Source organism: Eucyclogobius newberryi, unplaced genomic scaffold (genome assembly GCF_026437365.1).
Source record: "Eucyclogobius newberryi isolate DKJ021-1_F unplaced genomic scaffold, fEucNew1.0.hap1 SCAF_43, whole genome shotgun sequence".
In the NCBI taxonomy this organism is placed as follows: Eukaryota; Metazoa; Chordata; class Actinopteri; order Gobiiformes; family Gobiidae; genus Eucyclogobius; species Eucyclogobius newberryi.
This window is the reverse complement of record NW_027316090.1, coordinates 512,501-540,075: the sequence shown is the minus strand read 5'-3', so window position 1 is coordinate 540,075 and position 27,575 is coordinate 512,501. Positions and strand designations below refer to the sequence as shown.

The following is a 27,575-nucleotide window of genomic DNA, read 5'->3' as shown; positions in this document are numbered from 1 at the left end:
TCCTGTACAGGTCTTATACTGAGAGTCATGTGGTGCCGGGGGTTCCTGTACAGGTCTTATACTGAGAGTCATGTGGTGCCACTGGTTCCTGTACAGGTCTTAAACTGAGAGTCATGTGGTGCCGGGGTTCCTGTACAGGTCTTTTACTGAGAGTCATGTGGTGCCACTGGTTCCTGTACAGGTCTTATACTGAGAGTCATGTGATGCCGGAGGTTCCTGTACAGGTCTTATACTGAGAGTCATGTGGTGCAGGAGGTTCCTGTACAGGTCTTATACTGAGAGTCATGTGGTGCCGGGGGTTCCTGTACAGGTCTTATACTGAGAGTCATGTGGTGCCGGGAGTTCCTGTACAGGTCTTATACTGAGAGTCATGTGGTGCCGGGGGTTCCTGTACAGGTCTTATACTGAGAGTCATGTGGTGCCTGAGGTTCCTGTACAGGTCTTATACTGAGAGTCATGTGGTGCCGGGGGTTCCTGTACAGGTTTTATACTGAGAGTCATGTGGTGCCGCTGGTTCCTGTACAGGTCTTATACTGAGAGTCATGTGGTGCCGCTGGTTCCTGTACAGGTCTTATACTGAGAGTCATGTGGTGCCGGGGGTTCCTGTACAGGCCTTATACTGAGAGTCATGTGGTGCCGCTGGTTCCTGTACAGGTCTTATACTGAGAGTAATGTGGTGCCGGGGGTTCCTGTACAGGTCTTATACTGAGAGTCATGTGGTGCCGAGGTTTCCTGTACAGGTCTTATACTGAGAGTCATGTGGTGCCTGAGGTTCCTGTACAGGTCTTATACTGAGAGTAATGTGGTGCCTGAGGTTCCTTTACAGGTCTTATACTGGGAGTCATGTGGTGCCGCTGGTTCCTGTACAGGTCTTATACTGAGAGTCATGTGGTGCCTGAGGTTCCTGTACAGGTCTTATACTGAGAGTCATGTTGTGCCTGAGGTTCCTGTACAGGTCTTATCCTGAGAGTCATGTGGTGCCTGAGGTTCCTGTACAGGTCTTATACTGAGAGTCATGTGGTGCCGGGGGTTCCTGTACAGGTCTTATACTGAGAGTCATGTGGTGCCTCAGGTTCCTGTACAGGTCTTATACTGAGAGTCATGTGGTGCCACTGGTTCCTTTACAGGTCTTATACTGAGATTCATGTGGTGCCGGGGGTTCCTGTACAGGTCTTATACTGAGAGTCATGTGGTGCCTCAGGTTCCTGTACAGGTCTTATACTGAGAGTCATGTGGTGCCGGGGATTCCTGTACAGGTCTTATACTGAGAGTCATGTGGTGCCGGGGGTTCCTGTACAGGTCTTATACTGAGAGTCATGTGGTGCCGGGGGTTCCTGTACAGGTCTTATACTGAGAGTCATGTGGTGCCGGGGGTTCCTGTACAGGTCTTATACTGAGAGTCATGTGGTGCCGCTGGTTCCTGTACAGGTCTTATACTGAGAGTCATGTGGTGCCGGGGGTTCCTGTACAGGTCTTATACTGAGAGTCATGTGGTGCCGCTGGTTCCTGTACAGGTCTTATACTGAGAGTCATGTGGTGCCGGGGGTTCCTGTACAGGTCTTATACTGAGAGTCATGTGGTGCCGGAGGTTCCTGTACAGGTCTTATACTGAGAGTCATGTGGTGCCGGGGGTTCCTGTACAGGTCTTATACTGAGAGTCATGTGGTGCCACTGGTTCCTGTACAGGTCTTAAACTGAGAGTCATGTGGTGCCGGGGTTCCTGTACAGGTCTTATACTGAGAGTCATGTGGTGCCACTGGTTCCTGTACAGGTCTTATACTGAGAGTCATGTGATGCCGGAGGTTCCTGTACAGGTCTTATACTGAGAGTCATGTGGTGCAGGAGGTTCCTGTACAGGTCTTATACTGAGAGTTATGTGGTGCCGGGGGTTCCTGTACAGGTCTTATACTGAGAGTCATGTGGTGCCGGGAGTTCCTGTACAGGTCTTATACTGAGAGTCATGTGGTGCCGGGGGTTCCTGTACAGGTCTTATACTGAGAGTCATGTGGTGCCTGAGGTTCCTGTACAGGTCTTATACTGAGAGTCATGTGGTGCCGGGGGTTCCTGTACAGGTCTTATACTGAGAGTCATGTGGTGCCGCTGGTTCCTGTACAGGTCTTATACTGAGAGTCATGTGGTGCCGGGGGTTCCTGTACAGGCCTTATACTGAGAGTCATGTGGTGCCGTTGGTTCCTGTACAGGTCTTATACTGAGAGTCATGTGGTGCCGCTGGTTCCTGTACAGGCCTTATACTGAGAGTCATGTGGTGCCGCTGGTTCCTGTACAGGCCTTATACTGAGAGTCATGTGGTGCCGCTGGTTCCTGTACAGGCCTTATACTGAGAGTCATGTGGTGCCGTTGGTTCCTGTACAGGTCTTATACTGAGAGTCATGTGGTGCCTGAGGTTCCTGTACAGGTCTTATACTGAGAGTCATGTGGTGCCTGAGGTTCCTGTACAGGTCATATACTGAGAGTCATGTGGTGCCGGGGGTTCCTGTACAGGTCTTATACTGAGAGTCATGTGGTGCCGGGGGTTCCTGTACAGGTCTTATAGTGAGAGTCATGTGGTGCCGGAGGTTCCTGTACAGGTCTTATACTGAGAGTCATGTGGTGCCGTGGGTTCCTGTACAGGTCTTATACTGAGAGTCATGTGGTTCCGGGGGTTCCTGTACAGGTCTTATACTGAGAGTCATGTGGTGCCGGGGGTTCCTGTACAGGTCTTATACTGAGAGTCATGTGGTGCCGCTGGTTCCTGTACAGGCCTTATACTGAGAGTCATTTGGTGCCGCTGGTTCCTGTACAGGCCTTATACTGAGAGTCATGTGGTGCCGTTGGTTCCTGTACAGGTCTTATACTGAGAGTCACGTGGTGCCGGGGGTTCTTGTACAGGCCTTATACTGAGAGTCATGTGGTACCGGGGGTTCCTATACAGGCCTTATACTGAGAGTCATGTGGTGCCGGGGGTTCCTGTACAGGTCTTATACTGAGAGTCATGTGGTGCCTGAGGTTCCTGTACAGGTCTTATACTGAGAGTCATGTGGTGCCACTGGTTCCTGTACAGGTCTTATACTGAGAGTCATGTGGTGCCGCTGGTTCCTGTACAGGTCTTATACTGAGAGTCATGTGGTGCCTGAGGTTCTTGTACAGGTCTTATACTGAGAGTCATGTGGTGCCTGAGGTTCCTGTACAGTTCTTATACTGAGAGTCATGTGGTGCCGGGGGTTCCTGTACAGGACTTATACTGAGAGTCATGTGGTGCCTGAGGTTCCTGTACAGGTCTTATACTGAGAGTAATGTGGTGCCTGAGGTTCCTGTACAGGTCTTATACTGAGAGTCATGTGGTGCCGGGGGTTCCTGTACAGGTCTTATACTGAGAGTCATGTGGTGCCTGATGTTCCTGTACAGGTCTTATACTGAGAGTCATGTGGTGCCGGGGGTTCCTGTACAGGCCTTATACTGAGAGTCATGTGGTGCCGGGGGTTCCTGTACAGGTCTTATACTGAGAGTAATGTGGTGCAACTGGTTCCTGTACAGATCTTATACTGAGAGTCATGTGGTGCCGGGGGTTCCTGTACAGGTCTTATACTGAGAGTCATGTGGTGCCTGAGGTTCCTGTACAGGTCTTATACTGAGAGTCATGTGGTGCCGGGAGTTCCTGTACAGGTCTTATACTGAGAGTCATGTGGTGCCGGGGGTTCCTGTACAGGTCTTATACTGAGAGTCATGTGTTCCCTGAGGTTCCTGTACAGGTCTTATACTGAGAGTCATGTGGTGCCGGGGGTTCCTGTACAGGTCTTATACTGAGAGTCATGTGGTGCCGCTGGTTCCTGTACAGGTCTTATACTGAGAGTCATGTGGTGCCGCTGGTTCCTGTACAGGTCTTATACTGAGAGTCATGTGGTGCCGGGGGTTCCTGTACAGGCCTTATACTGAGAGTCATGTGGTGCCTGAGGTTCCTGTACAGGTCTTATACTGAGAGTAATGTGGTGCCAGGGGTTCCTGTACAGGCCTTATACTGAGAGTCATGTGGTGCCGCTGGTTCCTGTACAGGTCTTATACTGAGAGTAATGTGGTGCCGGGGGTTCCTGTACAGGTCTTATACTGACAGTCATGTGGTGCCGCGGGTTCCTGTACAGGTCTTATACTGAGAGTCATGTGGTGCCGCTGGATCCTGTACAGGCCTTATACTGAGAGTCATGTGGTGCCGCTGGTTCCTGTACAGGTCTTATACTGAGAGTCATGTGGTGCCACTGGTTCCTGTACAGGTCTTATACTGAGAGTCATGTGGTGCCGCTGGTTCCTGTACAGGCCTTATACTGAGAGTCATGTGGTGCCGGAGGTTCCTGTACAGGCCTTATACTGAGAGTCATTTGGTGCCGCTTGTTCCTGTTCAGGCCTTATACTGAGAGTCATGTGGTGCCGTTGGTTCCTGTACAGGTCTTATACTGAGAGTCATGTGGTGCCGCTGGTTCCTGTACAGGCCTTATACTCAGAGTCATGTGGTGCCGCTGGTTCCTGTACAGGCCTTATACTGAGAGTCATGTGGTGCCGCTGGTTCCTGTACAGGCCTTATACTGAGAGTCATGTGGTGCCGTTGGTTCCGGTACAGGTCTTATACTGAGTCATGTGGTGCCTGAGGTTCCTGTACAGGTCTTATACTGAGAGTCATGTGGTGCCTGAGGTTCCTGTACAGGTCTTATACTGAGAGTCATGTGGTGCCGGGGGTTCCTGTACAGGTCTTATAGTGAGAGTCATGTGGTGCCGGAGGTTCCTGTACAGGTCTTATACTGAGAGTCATGTGGTGCCGGGGGTTCCTGTACAGGTCTTATACTGAGAGTCATGTGGTGCCGGGGGTTCCTGTACAGGCCTTATACTGAGAGTCATGTGGTGCCGGGGGTTCCTGTACAGGTCTTATACTGAGAGTAATGTGGTGCAACTGGTTCCTGTACAGATCTTATACTGAGAGTCATGTGGTGCCGGGGGTTCCTGTACAGGTCTTATACTGAGAGTCATGTGGTGCCGGGGGTTCCTGTACAGGTCTTATACTGAGAGTCATGTGGTGCCTGAGGTTCCTGTACAGGTCTTATACTGAGAGTCATGTGGTGCCTGAGGTTCCTGTACAGGTCTTATACTGAGAGTCATGTGGTGCCGGGGGTTCCTGTACAGGTCTTATACTGGGAGTCATGTGGTGCCGCTGGTTCCTGTACAGGTCTTATACTGAGAGTCATGTGGTGCCTGAGGTTCCTTTACAGGTCTTATACTGAGAGTCATGTGGTGCCTGAGGTTCCTGTACAGGTCTTATACTGAGAGTCATGTGGTGCCTGAGGTTCCTGTACAGGTCTTATACTGAGAGTCATGTGGTGCCGGGGGTTCCTGTACAGGTCTTATACTGAGAGTCATGTGGTGCCTGAGGTTCCTGTACAGGTCTTATACTGAGAGTCATGTGGTGCCTCAGGTTCCTGTACAGGTCTTATACTGAGAGTCATGTGGTGCCTGAGGTTCCTGTACAGGTCTTATACTGAGAGTAATGTGGTGCCTGAGGTTCCTTTACAGGTCTTATACTGGGAGTCATGTGGTGCCGCTGGTTCCTGTACAGGTCTTATACTGAGAGTCATGTGGTGCCGGGGGTTCCTGTACAGGTCTTACAGTGAGAGTCATGTGGTGCCGGAGGTTCCTGTACAGGTCTTATACTGAGAGTCATGTGGTGCCGGGGGTTCCTGTACAGGTTTTATACTGAGAGTCATGTGGTGCCTGATGTTCCTGTACAGGTCTTATACTGAGAGTCATGTGGTGCCGGGGGTTCCTGTACAGGCCTTATACTGAGAGTCATGTGGTGCCGGGGGTTCCTGTACAGGTTTTATACTGAGAGTCATGTGGTGCCTGATGTTCCTGCACAGGTCTTATACTGAGAGTCATGTGGTGCCGGGGGTTCCTGTACAGGCCTTATACTGAGAGTCATGTGGTGCCGGGGGTTCCTGTACAGGTCTTATACTGAGAGTAATGTGGTGCAACTGGTTCCTGTACAGGTCTTATACTGAGAGTCATGTGGTGCCTGAGGTTCCTGTACAGGTCTTATACTGAGAGTCATGTGGTGCCTGAGGTTCCTGTACAGGTCTTATACTGAGAGTCATGTGGTGCCGGGGGTTCCTGTACAGGTCTTATACTGGGAGTCATGTGGTGCAGCTGGTTCCTGTACAGGTCTTATACTGAGAGTCATGTGGTGCCTGAGGTTCCTTTACAGGTCTTATACTGAGAGTCATGTGGTGCCTGAGGTTCCTGTACAGGTCTTATACTGAGAGTCATGTGGTGCCTGAGGTTTCTGTACAGGTCTTATACTGAGAGTCATGTAGTGCCGGGGGTTCCTGTACAGGTCTTATACTGAGAGTCATGTGGTGCCTGAGGTTCCTGTACAGTTCTCATACTGAGAGTCATGTGTTGCCACTGGTTCCTGTACAGGTCTTATACTGAGAGTCATGTGGTGCCGCTGGTTCCTGTACAGTTCTTATACTGAGAGTCATGTGGTGCCGGGGGTTCCTGTACAGGCCTTATACTGAGAGTCATGTGGTGCCGCTGGTTCCTGTACAGGCCTTATACTGAGAGTGATTTGGTGCCGCTGGTTCCTGTACAGGCCTTATACTGAGAGTCATGTGGTGCCGTTGGTTCCTGTACAGGTCTTATACTGAGAGTCATGTGGTGCCGCTGGTTCCTGTACAGGCCTTATACTGAGAGTCATGTGGTGCCGCTGGTTCCTGTACAGGCCTTATACTGAGAGGCATGTGGTGCCGCTGGTTCCTGTACAGGTCTTATACTGAGAGTCATGTGGTGCCGTTGGTTCCTGTACAGGTCTTATACTGAGAGTCATGCGGTGCCTGAGGTTCCTGTACAGGTCTTATACTGAGAGTCATGTGGTGCCTGAGGTTCCTGTACAGGTCTTATACTGAGAGTCATGTGGTGCCGGGGGTTCCTGTACAGGTCTTATACTGAGAGTCATGTGGTGCCTGAGGTTCCTGTACAGGTCTTATAGTGAGAGTCATGTGGTGCCGGAGGTTCCTGTACAGGTCTTATACTGAGAGTCATGTGGTGCCTGAGGTTCCTGTACAGGTCTTATACTGAGAGTCATGTGGTGCCAGGGGTTCCTGTACAGGTCTTATACTGAGAGTCATGTGGTGCCGGAGGTTCCTGTACAGGTCTTATAGTGAGAGTCATGTGGTGCCGGAGGTTCCTGTACAGGTCTTATACTGAGAGTCATGTGGTGCCGGGGGTTCCTGTACAGGTCTTATACTGAGAGTCATGTGGTGCCTGAGGTTCCTGTACAGGTCTTATACTGAGAGTCATGTGGTGCCGGGGGTTCCTGTACAGGTCTTATACTGAGAGTCATGTGGTGCCGGGGGTTCCTGTACAGGCCTTATACTGAGAGTCATGTGGTGCCGGGGGTTCCTGTACAGGTCTTATACTGAGAGTCATGTGGTGGCGTTGGTTCCTGTACAGGTCTTATACTGAGAGTCATGTGGTGCCGGAGGTTCCTGTACAGGTCTTATACTGAGAGTCATGTGGTGCCGCTGGTTCCTGTACAGGCCTTATACTGAGAGTCATGTGGTGCCGGAGGTTCCTGTACAGTTCTTATACTGAGAGTCATGTGGTGCCGCTGGTTCCTGTACAGGCCTTATACTGAGAGTCATGTGGTGCCGCTGGTTCCTGTACAGGCCTTATACTGAGAGTCATTTGGTGCCGCTGGTTCCTGTACAGGCCTTATACTGAGAGTCATGTGGTGCCGTTGGTTCCTGTACAGGTCTTATACTGAGAGTCATGTGGTGCCGCTGGTTCCTGTACAGGCCTTGTACTGAGAGTCATGTGGTGCCGCTGGTTCCTGTACAGGCCTTATACTGAAAGTCATGTGGTGCCGCTGGTTCCTGTACAGGCCTTATACTGAGAGTCATGTGGTGCCGTTGGTTCCTGTACAGGTCTTATACTGAGAGTCATGTGGTGCCGTTGGTTCCTGTACAGGCCTTATACTGAGAGTCATGTGGTGCCGTTGGTTCCTGTACAGGCCTTATACTGAGAGTCATGTGGTGCCGTTGGTTCCTGTACAGGCCTTATACTGAGAGTCATGTGGTGCCGGAGGTTCCTGTACAGTTCTTATACTGAGAGTCATGTGGTGCCTGAGGTTCCTGTACAGGTCTTATACTGAGAGTCATGTGGTGCCGGGGGTTCCTGTACAGGCCTTATACTGAGAGTCATTTGGTGCCGCTGGTTCCTGTACAGGCCTTATACTGAGAGTCATGTGGTGCCGTTGGTTCCTGTACAGGTCTTATACTGAGAGTCATGTGGTGCCGCTGGTTCCTGTACAGGCCTTATACTGAGAGTCATGTGGTGCCGCTGGTTCCTGTACAGGCCTTATACTGAGAGTCATGTGGTGCCTGAGGTTCCTGTACAGGCCTTATACTGAGAGTCATGTGGTGCCGTTGGTTCCTGTACAGGTCTTATACTGAGAGTCATGTGGTGCCTGAGGTTCCTGTACAGGTCTTATACTGAGAGTCATGTGGTGCCTGAGGTTCCTGTACAGGTCTTATACTGAGAGTCATGTGGTGCCGGGGGTTCCTGTACAGGTCTTATACTGAGAGTCATGTGGTGCCGGGGGTTCCTGTACAGGCCTTATACTGAGAGTCATGTGGTGCCGGAGGTTCCTGTACAGGTCTTATACTGAGAGTCATGTGGTGGCGCTGGTTCCTGTACAAGCCTTATACTGAGAGTCATGTGGTGCCGTTGGTTCCTGTACAGGTCTTATACTGAGAGTCATGTGGTGCCGGAGGTTCCTGTACAGGACTTATACTGAGAGTCATGTGGTGCCGGAGGTTCCTGTACAGTTCTTATACTGAGAGTCATGTGGTGCCGCTGGTTCCTGTACAGGCCTTATACTGAGAGTCATTTGGTGCCGCTGGTTCCTGTACAGGCCTTATACTGAGAGTCATGTGGTGCCGTTGGTTCCTGTACAGGTCTTATACTGAGAGTCATGTGGTGCCGCTGGTTCCTGTACAGGCCTTATACTGAGAGTCATGTGGTGCCGCTGGTTCCTGTACAGGCCTTATACTGAGAGTCATGTGGTGCCGCTGGTTCCTGTACAGGCCTTATACTGAGAGTCATGTGGTGCCGTTGGTTCCTGTACAGGTCTTATACTGAGAGTCATGTGGTGCCGTTGGTTCCTGTACAGGCCTTATACTGAGAGTCATGTGGTGCCGTTGGTTCCTGTACAGGTCTCATACTGAGAGTCATGTGGTGCCGTTGGTTCCTGTACAGGTCTTATACTGAGAGTCATGTGGTGCCGTTGGTTCCTGTACAGGTCTTATACTGAGAGTCATGTGGTGCCGGGGGTTCCTGTACAGGTCTTATACTGAGAGTCATGTGGTGCCGGGGGTTCCTGTACAGGCCTTATACTGAGAGTCATGTGGTGGCGCTGGTTCCTGTACAGGTCTTATACTGAGAGTCATGTGGTGCCGGGGGTTCCTGTACAGGTCTTATACTGAGAGTCATGTGGTGGCGTTGGTTCCTGTACAGGTCTTATACTGAGAGTCATGTGGTGCCGGAGGTTCCTGTACAGGTCTTATACTGAGAGTCATGTGGTGCCGCTGGTTCCTGTACAGGCCTTATACTGAGAGTCATGTGGTGCCGGAGGTTCCTGTACAGTTCTTATACTGAGAGTCATGTGGTGCCGCTGGTTCCTGTACAGGCCTTATACTGAGAGTCATGTGGTGCCGCTGGTTCCTGTACAGGCCTTATACTGAGAGTCATTTGGTGCCGCTGGTTCCTGTACAGGCCTTATACTGAGAGTCATGTGGTGCCGTTGGTTCCTGTACAGGTCTTATACTGAGAGTCATGTGGTGCCGCTGGTTCCTGTACAGGCCTTGTACTGAGAGTCATGTGGTGCCGCTGGTTCCTGTACAGGCCTTATACTGAGAGTCATGTGGTGCCGCTGGTTCCTGTACAGGCCTTATACTGAGAGTCATGTGGTGCCGTTGGTTCCTGTACAGGTCTTATACTGAGAGTCATGTGGTGCCGTTGGTTCCTGTACAGGCCTTATACTGAGAGTCATGTGGTGCCGTTGGTTCCTGTACAGGCCTTATACTGAGAGTCATGTGGTGCCGTTGGTTCCTGTACAGGCCTTATACTGAGAGTCATGTGGTGCCGGAGGTTCCTGTACAGTTCTTATACTGAGAGTCATGTGGTGCCTGAGGTTCCTGTACAGGTCTTATACTGAGAGTCATGTGGTGCCGGGGGTTCCTGTACAGGTCTTACACTGAGAGTCATGTGGTGCCGCTGGTTCCTGTACAGTTCTTATACTGAGAGTCATGTGGTGCCGGGGGTTCCTGTACAGGCCTTATACTGAGAGTCATGTGGTGCCGCTGGTTCCTGTACAGGCCTTATACTGAGAGTCATGTGGTGCCGCTGGTTCCTGTACAGGCCTTATACTGAGAGTCATGTGGTGCCGTTGGTTCCTGTACAGGTCTTATACTGAGAGTCATGTGGTGCCGCTGGTTCCTGTACAGGCCTTATACTGAGAGTCATGTGGTGCCTGAGGTTCCTGTACAGGCCTTATACTGAGAGTCATGTGGTGCCGTTGGTTCCTGTACAGGTCTTATACTGAGAGTCATGTGGTGCCTGAGGTTCCTGTACAGGTCTTATACTGAGAGTCATGTGGTGCCTGAGGTTCCTGTACAGGTCTTATACTGAGAGTCATGTGGTGCCGCTGGTTCCTGTACAGGCCTTATACTGAGAGTCATGTGGTGCCGCTGGTTCCTGTACAGGCCTTATACTGAGAGTCATGTGGTGCCGTTGGTTCCTGTACAGGTCTTATACTGAGAGTCATGTGGTGCCGTTGGTTCCTGTACAGGTCTTATACTGAGAGTCATGTGGTGCCGCTGGTTCCTGTACAGGCCTTATACTGAGAGTCATGTGGTGCCTGAGGTTCCTGTACAGGCCTTATACTGAGAGTCATGTGGTGCCGTTGGTTCCTGTACAGGTCTTATACTGAGAGTCATGTGGTGCCTGAGGTTCCTGTACAGGTCTTATACTGAGAGTCATGTGGTGCCTGAGGTTCCTGTACAGGTCTTATACTGAGAGTCATGTGGTGCCGCTGGTTCCTGTACAGGCCTTATACTGAGAGTCATGTGGTGCCGCTGGTTCCTGTACAGGCCTTATACTGAGAGTCATGTGGTGCCGTTGGTTCCTGTACAGGTCTTATACTGAGAGTCATGTGGTGCCGTTGGTTCCTGTACAGGTCTTATACTGAGAGTCATGTGGTGCCGTTGGTTCCTGTACAGGCTTCATTGGCAGTAAAGGTCTCATTCTTCACAAATGCAACTGTTGTAAAAACAGCGCCACCAGGAGGCGACCTGTCCTGTCAATCACAAATATGTGATCTTAAATATAACACCCGAACAGTTGGAGATAAAGCTCCTTAAAACTGTCTGCAGTAGGCTAACGTTTATTAGCATAGCCATTAGCATTAGCATGCTGCTAACAATCTGAAGCAGCTCCGCCTCAGTCTGGAGACATCTCTGTAAGTCCACTGGACCTTCTGACCACAGGAACACATTTGTGCACAAACGGGGTCTTTGGGGGTGTGACAGAAGAGAAACAGCCCACAATGAACATGCAGCTTTTGTCCTCCAGGTGGCAGTAGTGTCTGTCACTGCACACACATGCTCTGTGGTCTGTGGTGGACGTATGTTTAGTTAAAGCAGCTCGCACAGATTTACCTGGGACAAGTTTGGACGTAGACTCTGGTGAAGACCCTCTGGCTCCTCCCACAGGTGCGGCTGAGGCTCCTCCCACAGGTGTTGGGGCGGGTACCTCTCGTAGTAGATGAAGTTGGGCAGACTGAGCGTGGCGGCGCACAGCCACACGAGGGCGCAGACGAGCCGGCTCCGCCCCCCTGAGCGTGCACGGAGTCGTCTGCGAGCGTGCACGACTGCAGCGTAACGATCTGCACTCACTGCCGCCAACAGCAGGGCGGCGCTGTAGAGGCTCATGCTGTACCCGCCCTTCAGCAGCTTACAGCCCGTCCCCTCCTCAGGCCACGCCCCCAAGTCCATCACCACCAAACCAGGAAGAACCAGGACTATAACCAGATCAGCCAGAGCCAGGTTCAGGAGCAGGACCTGCAACAGACAGAGGGTTAAGACCCGGACCAGGACTCTGGACCAGGACTCTGGACCAGGACTACTCTGGACCAGGACTACTCTGGACCAGGACTACTCTGGACCAGGACTCTGGACCAGGACTACTCTGGACCAGGACTCTGGACCAGGACTCTGGACCAGGACTCAGTCTGGACCTGGTGTCTTGGTGCTTGTGTCCCGGTGCTGGGGTGCTGGTGTCCTGGTGCTGTTGTCCTGGTGCTGGTGTCCTGGTATCCCGGTGCTGATGTCCCGGTGCTGGTGTCCCGGTGCTGGTGTATTGGTGCTGGTGTCTTGGTGCTGGTGTCCTGGTGTGCTGGTGTCCTGGTGTGCTGGTGTCCCGGTGTGCAGGTGTCCTGGTGCTGGTGTCCCGGTGCTGGTGTCCTGGTATCCCAGTGCTGATGTCCCGGTGCTGGTGTCCCGGTGCTGGTGTATTTGTGCTGGTGTCTTGGTGCTGGTGTCTTGGTGCTGGTGTCCTGGTGCTGGTGTCCCGGTGCTGGTGTCTTGGTGCTGGTGTATTGGTGCTGGTGTCTTGGTGCTGGTGTCTTGGTGCTGGTGTCTTGGTGCTGGTGTCTTGGTGCTGGTGTCTTGGTGCTGGTGTCTTGGTGCTGGTGTCCTGGTGCTGGTGTCTTGGTGCTGGTGTCTTGGTGCTGGTGTCCTGGTGCTGGTGTCTTGGTGCTGGTGTCTTGGTGCTGGTGTCCTGGTGCTGGTGTCTTGGTGCTGGTGTCTTGGTGCTGGTGTCTTGCTTCAACCCAAATCTATTTTATTTTATTTGTAATTTTTTAATGTTTTGTCCTTTTTGATATATTTAGCTTCTATTAGTATTCATTATTTTATGTTTTGTTATTTTATGTGATCAACATCACTCCTCAGACCTGGTTTAGACCTGGTTTAGACCTGGTTTAGACCTGGTTTAGACCTGGTTCAGACCTGGTTTAGACCTGGTTCAGACCTGGTTCAGACCTGGTTCAGACCTGGTTTAGACCTGGTTCAGACCTGGTTCAGACCTGGTTCAGACCTGGTTTAGACCTGGTTTAGACCTGGTTTAGACCTGGTTTAGACCTGGTTCAGACCTGGTTTAGACCTGGTTTAGACCTGGTTTAGACCTGGTTTAGACCTGGTTCAGACCTGGTTCAGACCTGGTTCAGACCTGGTTCAGACCTGGTTTAGACCTGGTTCAGACCTGGTTCAGACCTGGTTCAGACCTGGTTTAGACCTGGTTCAGACCTGGTTCAGACCTGGTTCAGACCTGGTTCAGACCTGGTTCAGACCTGGTTCAGACCTGGTTCAGACCTGGTTTAGACCTGGTTTAGACCTGGTTTAGACCTGGTTTAGACCTGGTTCAGACCTGGTTTAGACCTGGTTTAGACCTGGTTCAGACCTGGTTTAGACCTGGTTTAGACCTGGTTCAGACCTGGTTTAGACCTGGTTTAGACCTGGTTCAGACCTGGTTTAGACCTGGTTTAGACCTGGTTCAGACCTGGTTTAGATCTGGTTCAGTACCTGTGTGATGGACCAGGGTCTTGGGGAGCAGATCAGGGTCAGGATCATGAGGAAGTTCCCGATCAGACCCAGGACACAGATCATGGAGTGAATGTAGGGACCCAGAACCAGAGCCAGACTCTGGTTCTGGACCTGCACACACGGACCCTCCCACGACCCGTTATAGTAGTCCGAATAGTCCAAGTAGTCCTCCTGAAGGTCCAGAGTCTGGTTCAGAGACGAGGCCAGGACCAGGAGCGGCTCCATCTGAGAATCAGACACACGTCAGAGACCGAGTCTGAACTGTAACTGTAGCTGTAACTGTAACTGTAGCTGTAACTGTAACTGTAGCTGTAACTGTAACTGTAACTGTAACTATACCTGTAACTGTAGAACTGTAACTGTAACTGTAACTGTAGCTGTAACTGTAACTGTAGCTGTAACTGTAACTGTAACTGTAACTATACCTGTAACTGTAGAACTGTAACTGTAACTGTAACTGTAGCTGTAACTGTAACTGTAGCTGTAACTGTAACTGTAACTGTAACTATACCTGTAACTGTAGAACTGTAACTGTAACTGTAACTGTAGCTGTAACTGTAACTCTAGCTGTAAATGTAACTGTAACTGTAACTGTAACTGTAGCTGTAACTGTAACTGTAACTATGTAACTGTAACTGTAACTGTAACTGTAACTATACCTGTAACTGTAGAACTGTAACTGTAACTGTAACTGTAACTGTAGCTGTAACTGTAACTGTAACTAGCTCTAACTGTAACTGTAACTGTAACTGTAACTGTAGCTGTAGCTGTAGCTGTAACTGTAACTGTAACTGTAACTGTAGCTGTAGCTGTAGCTGTAACTGTAACTGTAACTGTAACTGTAACTAGCTCTAACTGTAACTGTAACTGTAACTGTAGCTGTAGCTGTAACTGTAACTGTAACTGTAACTAGCTCTAACTATAACTGTAACTGTAACTGTAACTGTAACTGTAACTAGCTCTAACTATAACTGTAACTGTAACTGTAGCTGTAGCTGTAACTGTAACTGTAACTGTAACTGTAACTATGTAGCTGTAACTGTAACTGTAGCTGTAACTGTAACTGTAACTGTAGCTATACCTCTAACTGTAACTGTAACTGTAACTGTAGCTGTAGCTGTAGCTGTAGAACTGTAACTGTAACTGTAGCTGTAACTGTAACTATACCTGTAACTGTAACTGTAGAACTGTAACTGTAGCTGTAACTGTAACTATACCTGTAACTGTAACTGTAGAACTGTAGCTGTAACTGTAATGTAGTTGTAACTGTAGCTGTAGCTGTAACTGTAACTGTAACTGTAACTGTAACTGTAGCTGTAACTGTAACTGTAACTGTAACTATAACTGTAACTAGCTCTAACTGTAGCTGTAGCTGTAACTGTAACTGTAACTGTAGCTGTAGCTGTAGCTGTAACTGTAACTCTAGCTGTAACTGTAACTGTAACTATAACTGTAACTAGCTCTAACTGTAACTGTAGCTGTAACTGTAACTGTAACTGTAACTGTAACTGTAGCTGTAGCTGTAGCTGTAACTGTAACTGTAACTGTAACTGTAGCTGTAGCTGTAGCTGTAGCTGTAACTGTAACTGTAACTGTAGCTATAACTGTAGCTGTAGCTGTAGCTGTAACTGTAACTGTAACTGTAACTGTAGCTGTAGCTGTAACTGTAACTGTAACTGTAACTGTAACTGTAGCTATAACTGTAACTGTAGCTGTAGCTGTAACTGTAACTCTAGCTGTAACTGTAACTGTAACTATAACTGTAACTAGCTCTAACTGTAACTGTAGCTGTAACTGTAACTGTAACTGTAACTGTAACTGTAGCTGTAGCTGTAGCTGTAACTGTAACTGTAACTGTAACTGTAGCTGTAGCTGTAGCTGTAACTGTAGCTGTAGCTGTAACTGTAACTGTAACTGTAACTGTAGCTGTAGCTGTAACTGTAACTGTAACTGTAACTGTAACTGTAACTGTAACTGTAGCTGTAGCTGTAACTGTAACTTTAACTGTAACTGTAACTGTAACTGTAACTTTAACTGTAACTGTAGCTGTAACTGTAACTGTAACTGTAGCTGTAGCTGTAACTGTAACTGTAGTTGTAACTGTAACTGTAACTGTAGCTGTAACTGTAGCTGTAGCTGTAACTTTAACTGTAACTGTAACTGTAACTGTAACTGTAACTGTAACTGTAGCTGTAACTGTAACTGTAACTTTAACTGTAACTGTAACTGTAGCTGTAACTGTAGCTGTAACTGTAACTGCAACTGTAACTGTAACTGTAGCTGTAACTGTAACTCTAGCTGTAACTGTAACTGTAACTATAACTGTAACTAGCTCTAACTGTAACTGTAGCTATAACTGTAACTGTAACTGTAGCTGTAACTGTAACTGTAACTGTAACTGTAGCTGTAACTGTAACTGTAACTGTAGCTGTAGCTGTAACTGTAACTGTAACTGTAACTGTAGCTGTAGCTGTAACTGTAACTGTAACTGTAACTGTAGCTGTAACTGTAACTATAACTATGTAACTGTAGCTGTAACTGTAGCTATAACTATGTAACTGTAACTGTAACTGTAACTGTAGCTATACCTCTAACTGTAACTGTAACTGTAACTGTAGCTGTAACTGTAACTGTAACTGTAGAACTGTGACTGTAACTGTAGCTGTAGCTGTAACTATACCTGTAACTGTAGAACTGTAACTGTAGCTGTAACTGTAACTATACCTGTAACTGTAACTGTAGAACTGTAGCTGTAACTGTAATGTAGTTGTAACTGTAGCTGTAGCTGTAACTGTAACTGTAACTGTAACTGTAACTGTAGCTGTAACTGTAGCTGTAGCTGTAACTGTAGCTGTAGCTGTAACTGTAACTGTAACTGTAACTGTAACTGTAACTGTAGCTATAACTGTAGCTGTAGCTGTAACTGTAACTTTAACTGTAACTGTAACTGTAGCTGTAACTGTAGCTGTAACTGTAACTGTAACTGTAACTATAACTATAACTGTAACTGTAACTGTAACTGTAACTTTAACTGTAACTGTAGCTGTAACTGTAACTGTAACTGTAACTGTAACTGTAGCTGTAACTGTAACTGTAACTGTAACTATAACTGTAACTGTAACTTTAACTGTAACTGTAGCTGTAACTGTAACTAACTGTAACTTTAACTGTAACTGTAACTTTAACTGTAACTGTAACTGTAGCTGTAACTGTAACTGTAACTGTAGCTGTAGCTGTAGCTGTAACTGTAACTGTAACTGTAACTGTAACTGTAACTGTAGCTGTAGCTGTAGCTGTAACTGTAGCTGTAACTGTAACTGTAACTGTAACTGTAACTGTAACTGTAGCTGTAACTGTAACTGTAGCTATAACTGTAACTGTAACTGTAACTGTAACTGTAACTGTAACTGTAACTGTAACTATAACTGTAACTGTAACTGTATCCTGACAGGATTCATGACAAACACAAACACAAAAGGACATAAGACCATCTCAAACACAATGAGACAAACACAAACACAACTAAACAAAAAAGGAAGAAAAAGTCTGGATTATTTATTTAAAGTGATAAACACATTGAAAATAGAGGGTTTCATAATAAATAAAACATTGTTGTTGTTTACGATGGATCAACATCCAGAATCTAAGGTATCGGTCACATGACAGACTCAGAGGAGTGGGACAGGGCTGTGCTTGGTCCCTCTTGTTGTTCACTTGAAAGTGTCGTATTATAATGAACCAAAGCGGACGTGTCTCACTCAATGTGACGATATTAGTCCAATGTCTGGGGACAAACTGAAAGTGTCTGGGGACAAACTGAAAGTGTCTGGGGACAAACTGAAAGTGTCTCTGGCGCCCCCTCTGACCTTCAGAGAGACTTACATTTAAATGACAAACTGAATCTCTTAAATAGTTAGGCGTGGTCCTCCATAAAGAACGATCCACAATCTTAGAGATAAACTCTACTCCTCTTTTCTCCAAATAAAGAAAGATCTAGAAAAAGTGACTCTGATCCAGACTTAGGTCGAAGGATTGAAACTATAAACATGTGTTTGAATCCGATTTAAAACTACTTCAGAGTGTATTTTAGAGTGTACTTTAGAATGTACTTTAGAATGTACTTTAGAGTGTACTTTAGAATGTACTTTAGACTGTACTTTAGAATGTACTTTAGAATGTACTTTAGAGTGTACTTTAGAATGTACTTTAGAATGTACTTTAGAGTACTTTAGAGTGTACTTTAGAGTGTACTTTAGAGTGTACTTTAGAATGTACTTTAGAATGTACTTTAGAGTGTACTTTAGAATGTACTTTAGACTGTACTTTAGAATGTACTTTAGAATGTACTTTAGAGTGTACTTTAGAATGTACTTTAGACTGTACTTTAGAATGTACTTTAGAGTGTACTTTAGAATGTACTTTAGAATGTACTTTAGAATGTACTTTAGACTGTACTTTAGAATGTACTTTAGAGCGTACTTTAGAGTGTACTTTAGACTGTACTTTAGTATGTACTTTAGACTGTACTTTAGAATGTACTTTAGACTGTACTTTAGAATGTACTTTAGAATGTACTTTAGAGTGTACATTAGAGTGTACTTTAGAATGTACTTTAGAGTGTACTTTATACTGTACTTTAGACTGTACTTTAGAATGTACTTTCGAATGTACTTCAGAGTGTACTTAAGAGTGTACTTTAGAATGTACTTTAGAGTGTACTTTATACTGTACTTTAGACTGTACTTTAGAATGTACTTTAGAATGTACTTTAGAGTGTACTTTAGACTGTACTTTAGAATGTACTTTAGAGTGTACTTTAGAATGTACTTTGGAATGTACTTTAGAGTGTACTTTAGAATGTACTTTAGAGTGTACTTTAGAATGTACTTTAGCGTGTACTTTAGAATGTACTTTAGAGTGTACTTTAGAGTGTACTTTAGAATGTACTTTAGAGTGTACTTTAGAGTGTACTTTAGAATGTACTTTAGAGTACTTTAGTGTACTTTAGAGTGTACTTTAGAATGTACTTTAGAGTGTACTTTAGAGTGTACTTTAGAATGTACTTTAGAGTGTACTTTAGAGTGTACTTTAGAGTGTACTTTAGAATGTACTTTAGAATGTACTTTAGAGTGTACTTTAGAGTGTACTTTAGAGTGTACTTTAGAATGTACTTTAGAGTGTACTTTAGAATGTACTTTAGAATGTACTTTAGAGTGTACTTTAGAATGTACTTTAGAGTGTACATTAGAGTGTACTTTAGAATGTACTTTAGAGTGTACTTTATACTGTACTTTAGACTGTACTTTAGAATGTACTTTCGAATGTACTTCAGAGTGTACTTAAGAGTGTACTTTAGAATGTACTTTAGAGTGTACATTAGAGTTACTTTAGAATGTACTTTAGAGTGTACTTTATACTGTACTTTAGACTGTACTTTAGAATGTACTTTAGAATGTACTTTAGAGTGTACTTTAGACTGTACTTTAGAATGTACTTTAGAGTGTACTTTAGAATGTACTTTAGAATGTACTTTAGAGTGTACTTTAGAATGTACTTTAGAGTGTACTTTAGAATGTACTTTAGCGTGTACTTTAGAATGTACTTTAGAGTGTACTTTAGAGTGTACTTAAGAATGTACTTTAGAGTGTACTTTAGAGTGTACTTTAGAATGTACTTTAGAATGTACTTTAGAGTGTACTTTAGAATGTACTTTAGAGTACTTTAGTGTACTTTAGAGTGTACTTTAGAATGTACTTTAGAGTGTACTTTAGAGTGTACTTTAGAGTGTACTTTAGAATGTACTTTAGAGTAATTTAGAGTGTACTTTAGAGTGTACTTTAGAGTACTTTAGAGTGTACTTTAGAATGTACTTTAGAATGTACTTTAGATTGTACTTTAGTATGTACTTTAGAATGTACTTTAGAATGTACTTTAGAGTGTACTTTAGAATGTACTTTAGAATGTACTTTAGAGTACTTTAGAGTGTACTTTAGAATGTACTTTAGAATGTACTTTAGATTGTACTTTAGTATGTACTTTAGAATGTACTTTAGAATGTACTTTAGAGTGTACTTTAGAATGTACTTTAGAGTACTTTAGAGTGTACTTTAGAGTGTACTTTAGAGTGTACTTTAGAATGTACTTTAGAATGTACTTTAGAGTACTTTAGAGTGTACTTTAGAGTGTACTTTAGAGTGTACTTTAGAATGTACTTTAGAATGTACTTTAGAGTGTACTTTAGAATGTACTTTAGAGTGTACTTTAGAATGTACTTTAGAATGTACTTTAGAGTACTTTAGAATGTACTTTAGAGTGTACTTTAGAGTGTACTTTAGAGTGTACTTTAGAATGTACTTTAGAGTACTTTAGAATGTACTTTAGAGTGTACTTTAGAATGTACTTTAGAGTGTACTTTAGAATGTACTTTAGCGTGTACTTTAGAATGTACTTTAGAGTGTACTTTAGAGTGTACTTTAGAATGTACTTTAGAGTGTACTTTAGAGTGTACTTTAGAATGTACTTTAGAGTACTTTAGTGTACTTTAGAGTGTACTTTAGAATGTACTTTAGAGTGTACTTTAGAGTGTACTTTAGAATGTACTTTAGAGTGTACTTTAGAGTGTACTTTAGAGTGTACTTTAGAATGTACTTTAGAATGTACTTTAGAGTGTACTTTAGAGTGTACTTTAGAGTGTACTTTAGAATGTACTTTAGAGTGTACTTTAGAATGTACTTTAGAATGTACTTTAGAGTGTACTTTAGAATGTACTTTAGAGTGTACATTAGAGTGTACTTTAGAATGTACTTTAGAGTGTACTTTATACTGTACTTTAGACTGTACTTTAGAATGTACTTTCGAATGTACTTCAGAGTGTACTTAAGAGTGTACTTTAGAATGTACTTTAGAGTGTACATTAGAGTTACTTTAGAATGTACTTTAGAGTGTACTTTATACTGTACTTTAGAATGTACTTTAGAATGTACTTTAGAGTGTACTTTAGACTGTACTTTAGAATGTACTTTAGAGTGTACTTTAGAATGTACTTTAGAATGTACTTTAGAGTGTACTTTAGAATGTACTTTAGAGTGTACTTTAGAATGTACTTTAGCGTGTACTTTAGAATGTACTTTAGAGTGTACTTTAGAGTGTACTTAAGAATGTACTTTAGAGTGTACTTTAGAGTGTACTTTAGAATGTACTTTAGAATGTACTTTAGAGTGTACTTTAGAATGTACTTTAGAGTACTTTAGTGTACTTTAGAGTGTACTTTAGAATGTACTTTAGAGTGTACTTTAGAGTGTACTTTAGAGTGTACTTTAGAATGTACTTTAGAGTACTTTAGAGTGTACTTTAGAGTGTACTTTAGAGTACTTTAGAGTGTACTTTAGAATGTACTTTAGAATGTACTTTAGATTGTACTTTAGTATGTACTTTAGAATGTACTTTAGAATGTACTTTAGAGTGTACTTTAGAATGTACTTTAGAATGTACTTTAGAGTACTTTAGAGTGTACTTTAGAATGTACTTTAGAGTGTACTTTAGATTGTACTTTAGTATGTACTTTAGAGTACTTTAGAGTGTACTTTAGAATGTACTTTAGAATGTACTTTAGATTGTACTTTAGTATGTACTTTAGAATGTACTTTAGAATGTACTTTAGAGTGTACTTTAGAATGTACTTTAGAGTACTTTAGAGTGTACTTTAGAGTGTACTTTAGAGTGTACTTTAGAATGTACTTTAGAATGTACTTTAGAGTACTTTAGAGTGTACTTTAGAGTGTACTTTAGAGTGTACTTTAGAATGTACTTTAGAATGTACTTTAGAGTGTACTTTAGAATGTACTTTAGAGTGTACTTTAGAATGTACTTTAGAATGTACTTTAGAGTACTTTAGAATGTACTTTAGAGTGTACTTTAGAGTGTACTTTAGAGTGTACTTTAGAATGTACTTTAGAGTACTTTAGAATGTACTTTAGAGTGTACTTTAGAATGTACTTTAGAGTGTACTTTAGAATGTACTTTAGAGTGTACTTTAGAATGTACTTTAGAGTGTACTTTAGAGTGTACTTTAGAATGTACTTTAGAATGTACTTTTGAATGTACTTTAGAATGTACTTTAGAGTGTACTTTAGAATGTACTTTAGAGTGTACTTTAGAATGTACTTTAGAGTGTACTTTAGAATGTACTTTAGAGTGTACTTTAGAATGTACTTTAGAGTACTTTAGAGTGTACTTTAGAATGTATTTTTGCAGCAGTAGAAAAGTCCATCACAAAGAAATGGACACAAACATCAGCAACAATCCAGGACTGAGAGAGGGACAGACATCAGGCAAATGGACAAATCTGATGGACAAATGAAGCCTGTGTAAATTCAGCCTGGAAGACCTAACTCCACCATCTACGTCAAGGCCTCATGGAAGGACACGCCTCTCCCAGCGCCATCATCGCACTCAAGCGGGCGTGGCCTGGGCGTGGCCTGGGCGTGGCCTGGGCGTGGCCTGGGCGTGGCCTGGGCGTGGCCTGTCCGTCTGTGAGAGTCAGATCCCTCACTTCACCATGGACTCTCCCAGGTTTCTGCGCTTATCCCAAAGAGGTTATGCAGCTTTTCCTGGTCAAAGAAGGAGGGTGAAAGGATAGAGACTGTGTGTGTCCCTCGTGTCCCTCGTGTCCCTCGTGTCCCTCGTGTCCCTCGTGTCCCTCGTGTCCCTCGTGTCCCTCGTGTCCCTCGTGTCCCTCGCGTCCCTCGTGTCCCTCGTGTCCCTCGTACAAATAATGCCAAAAAGTCACATCTCAGAAAAAATATTTCAGGCTCAGACCAAATAACTTAAGGAAAATAACAATCACAAATGACACAAATACACAAATGAATAAACACGTAAAATGTGGACTGCTAAACATTAGAGCAATTTCCTCCAAATCGCTCTTAGTTAATGAATTAATTAGTGACTATAACATAGATCTTCAGCTCTAACTGAAACGTGGCTTCAACAAGACGACTACGTCAGACTAAATGAGTCCACCCCACCCACCCATGTTAACCCCACCCACCCATGTTAACCCCACCCACCCATGTTAACCCCACCCACCCATGTTAACCCCACCCACCCATGTAAACCCCACCCACCCATGTTAACCCCACCCACCCATGTAAACCCCACCCACCCATGTTAACCCCACCCACCCATGTTAACCCCACCCACCCATGTTAACCCCACCCACCCATGTTAACCCCACCCACCCATGTAAACCCCACCCACCCATGTTAACCCCACCCACCCATGTTAACCCCACCCACCCATGTTAACCCCACCCACCCATGTTAACCCCACCCACCCATGTTAACCCCACCCACCCATGTAAACCCCACCCACCCATGTTAACCCCACCCACCCATGTTAACCCCACCCACCCATGTTAACCCCACCCACCCATGTAAACCCCACCCACCCATGTTAACCCCACCCACCCATGTAAACCCCACCCACCCATGTTAACCCCACCCACCCATGTTAACCCCACCCACCCATGTTAACCCCACCCACCCATGTAAACCCCACCCACCCATGTTAACCCCACCCACCCATGTTAACCCCACCCACCCATGTTAACCCCACCCACCCATGTAAACCCCACCCACCCATGTAAACCCCACCCACCCATGTTAACCCCACCCACCCATGTTAACCCCACCCACCCATGTTAACCCCACCCACCCATGTAAACCCCACCCACCCATGTTAACCCCACCCACCCATGTTAACCCCACCCACCCATGTAAACCCCACCCACCCATGTTAACCCCACCCACCCATGTAAACCCCACCCACCCATGTTAACCCCACCCACCCATGTTAACCCCACCCACCCATGTTAACCCCACCCACCCATGTAAACCCCACCCACCCATGTTAACCCCACCCACTCATGTAAACCCCACCCACCCATGTTAACCCCACCCAGTCATGTTAACCCCACCCACCCATGTTAACCCCACCCACTCATGTTAACCCCACCCACCCATGTTAACCCCACCCACCCATGTTAACCCCACCCACCCATGTTAACCCCACCCACTCATGTTAACCCCACCCACCCATGTTAACCCCACCCACCCATGTTAACCCCACCCACCCATGTTAACCCCACCCACCCATGTTAACCCCACCCACCCATGTTAACCCCACCCACTCATGTTAACCCCACCCACCCATGTTAACCCCACCCACCCATGTTAACCCCACCCACCCATGTAAACCCCACCCACCCATGTTAACCCCACCCACTCATGTTAACCCCACCCACCCATGTTAACCCCACCCAGTCATGTTAACCCCACCCACCCATGTTAACCCCACCCACTCATGTTAACCCCACCCACCCATGTTAACCCCACCCACCCATGTAAACCCCACCCACCCATGTTAACCCCACCCACCCATGTTAACCCCACCCACCCATGTAAACCCCACCCACCCATGTTAACCCCACCCACCCATGTAAACCCCACCCACCCATGTTAACCCCACCCACCCATGTTAACCCCACCCACCCATGTAAACCCCACCCACCCATGTAAACCCCACCCACCCATGTTAACCCCACCCACTCATGTAAACCCCACCCACCCATGTTAACCCCACCCAGTCATGTTAACCCCACCCACCCATGTTAACCCCACCCACTCATGTTAACCCCACCCACCCATGTTAACCCCACCCACCCATGTTAACCCCACCCACCCATGTTAACCCCACCCACTCATGTTAACCCCACCCACCCATGTTAACCCCACCCACCCATGTTAACCCCACCCACCCATGTTAACCCCACCCACCCATGTTAACCCCACCCACCCATGTAAACCCCACCCACCCATGTTAACCCCACCCACTCATGTTAACCCCACCCACCCATGTTACCTGTCACACCTCCAGGAGCACAGGCCGAGGTGGTGGTGTGGCAGTGATCTCACACTCAAGCGACACATGAGCCCTAAAACTAACAATGCATTTCACTCATTTAAAGCCTCATGTGTCGATCACATGTCCAAATATGAAAAACCAAAAAGGAGTTTTGTTCATAGTTATCTACCGACCTCCTGGTCCTACTCAGAGTTTTTAACAGAGTTTTCTGACTTTAGATCAAACTTAGTGTTAGCCTGGGATAAAATAGTTATAGTTGGAGACTTTAATATCCAGGTGAACGTGAGTGATGACTCTCTCAGTAATGCCTTCAGCGCCTTGTTAGACAGCATTGGTTTCACTCAGAATGTAAATAAAGCGACTCACACTCTGGATCTGACCTAACGTATGGAACAGAGATTAGTGACCTCATTGTCTCCCTCAAAACTCTATATTGTCAGATCATTTCATAATTACATTTCAGTTTATTCTTAAAGATCATCCAGTCCCACAGAATAAAGTTATAATGAAAAGGACAATATCTGAAAAATCTATCTCAAAATTCAAGGAAATAATAGAGCCAATATTCAGTGACATGTCATGTGCTCAAGTCATGTGATCATGTCATGTGATCATGTCATGTGATCATGTCATGTGATCATGTCATGTGATCATGTCATGTGCTCATGTCATGTGATCATGTCATGTGATCATGTCATGTGATCATGTCATGTGCTCATGTCATGTGATCATGTCATGTGATCATGTCATGTGATCATGTCATGTGATCATGTCATGTGCTCAAGTCATGTGATCATGTCATGTGATCATGTCATGTGATCATGTCATGTGATCATGTCATGTGATCATGTCATGTGCTCATGTCATGTGATCATGTCATGTGATCATGTCATGTGATCATGTCATGTGATCAAGTCATGTGATCATGTCATGTGATCATGTCATGTGATCACGTCATGTGATCATGTCATGTGCTCATGTCATGTGCTCATGTCATGTGATCATGTCATGTGATCATGTCATGTGCTCATGTCATGTGATCATGTCATGTGATCATGTCATGTGAATTCTCTGAAGTCTGCTCTTGACGTTGTCGCGCCGTTAAAACAGAAGGTCATTAGGTCAAAGCGCCTCCTCCTGGTACAACCAAGAACTGCGTTCACATAAACAAAGAGTTAGAAAGTTAGAGGGATTATTTCGTCGCTCTCACAGAAGAATCTCTAAAAGCAGGAAAAGTTGCTCCTGTCCTGTCAGCAGCTCCGTGTGAGGCCAGAACCAGATATTATTCACATCTAATAGAAGTCAACAAAAGTAACACTAAATTCCTTTTCAGCGCTGTAACCATGGTAACAAACTGTCACAGTGCAGTAGAGCCCTCACTCCCAGCTACACTTAGCTCTGATGATTTCCTCCTATTTTTTAACAATAAAATAAAAACAATCAGAGATAAATTAGATGAAATTACCCCCGCTATTAGCCCTGAACTAGCCCAAGCTCTAAATCTAACGTCCCATATAAATCCAGCTGTAAACTTAGAAAGGTTCACAGCTGTTGATCAAGCAGAGATAACTTCAGCCATTATGTCCTCTAAAAGCTCAACTTGTGTCCTAGACCCCATTCCAAGCTCCTCAAAGACATTCTCCCCCTAATTATAGACCCTATTCTGAATATAATAAATACTTCTGTAGAAAGTGTTTATGTTCCACGTCCTTCAAACATGACGTCATTAAACCTCTTCTGAAAAAGACTCATCTAGATCCTGAACTATTGGTAAACTACAGACCTATTTATAACCCACCACAGCAGGGTTCAGAGTCCACCACAGCAGGGTCCAGAGCCCACCACAGCAGGGTCCAGAGCCCACCACAGCAGGGTCCAGAGCCCACCACAGCAGGGTTCAGAGCCCACCACAGCAGGGTTCAGAGCCCACCACAGCAGGGTTCAGAGCCCACCACAGCAGGGTCCAGAGCCCACCACAGCAGGGTTCAGAGCCCACCACAGCAGGGTCCAGAGTCCACCACAGCAAGGTTCAGAGCCCACCACAGCAGGGTTCAGAGCCCACCACAGCAGGGTCCAGAGCCCACCACAGCAGGGTCCAGAGCCCACCACAGCACTGAAACTGCACTAGTTAAAGTCACAAATGATTTGTCATTAGCCGCTGACGATGGACTGGTCTCAATCCTGGTTCTGTTGGACCTCAGCGCAGCGTTTGACCATCGACCACAACATTCTACTGCAGAGGTTAGAATGTGATGTAGGTGTTGGAGGCCCCGCCCTCAGAGGCCCCGCCCTCAGAGGCCCCGCCCTCAGCTGGTTTAAATCCTATCTATCTGATAGGTTCCAATTTGTTCATGTAAACCAGAGCTCCTCACAAGGCTCTAAAGTAATTTACGGTGTGCCACAGGGGTCAGTACTCGGTCCAATTCTGTTTACTCTTTATATGCTGCCGTTAGGCAACATGATCAGGTCACATGATCAGGTCACATGATCAGGTCACATGGCATTAACACTCAGCTGTATTTATCAATGAACCTGATCAGAGCGATCAAGGAGACAGACTTAGAGCTCGTGTGAAGGAGATAAAAACCTGGAGGACACTTAATGATCTGCTTCTTAACCCTGAACAAACCGAGGTCATTGTGCAGGAGGTCATTGTGCAGGAGGTCATTGTGCAGGAGGTCATTGTGCTGGAGGTCATTGTGCTAGAGGTCATTGTGCTGGAGGTCACTGTGCTAGAGGTCATTGTGCTGGAGGTCATTGTGCTGGAGGTCATTGTGCAGGAGGTCATTGTGCTGGAGGTCATTGTGCTGGAGGTCATTGTGCAGGAGGTCATTGTGCTGGAGGTCATTGTGCTAGAGGTCATTGTGCTGAAGGTCACTGTGCTAGAGGTCATTGTGCTGGAGGTCATTGTGCAGGAGGTCATTGTGCTGGAGGTCATTGTGCAGGAGGTCATTG

The 27,575-nt window shown here is 45.8% G+C and overlaps 1 protein-coding gene across 1 annotated transcript in view; it reads right to left on the bottom strand.

The window, feature by feature from the left end:
- The window catches only part of LOC140379594 (C-C chemokine receptor type 6-like), a 203,838-nt gene extending 189,895 nt beyond the window's left edge, over nt 1-13,943 (bottom strand). The window contains exons 1-2 of the mRNA XM_072464277.1: nt 13,677-13,943; nt 11,754-12,155 (exon numbers count right to left, since the gene is read on the bottom strand). Of these exons, the coding sequence (XP_072320378.1) occupies nt 11,754-12,155; nt 13,677-13,922 (648 nt within the window). The 5' untranslated portion in view covers nt 13,923-13,943. The remainder of the gene's footprint in view (nt 1-11,753; nt 12,156-13,676) is intronic.
- Between the last annotated feature and the right edge of the window lie 13,632 nt (nt 13,944-27,575).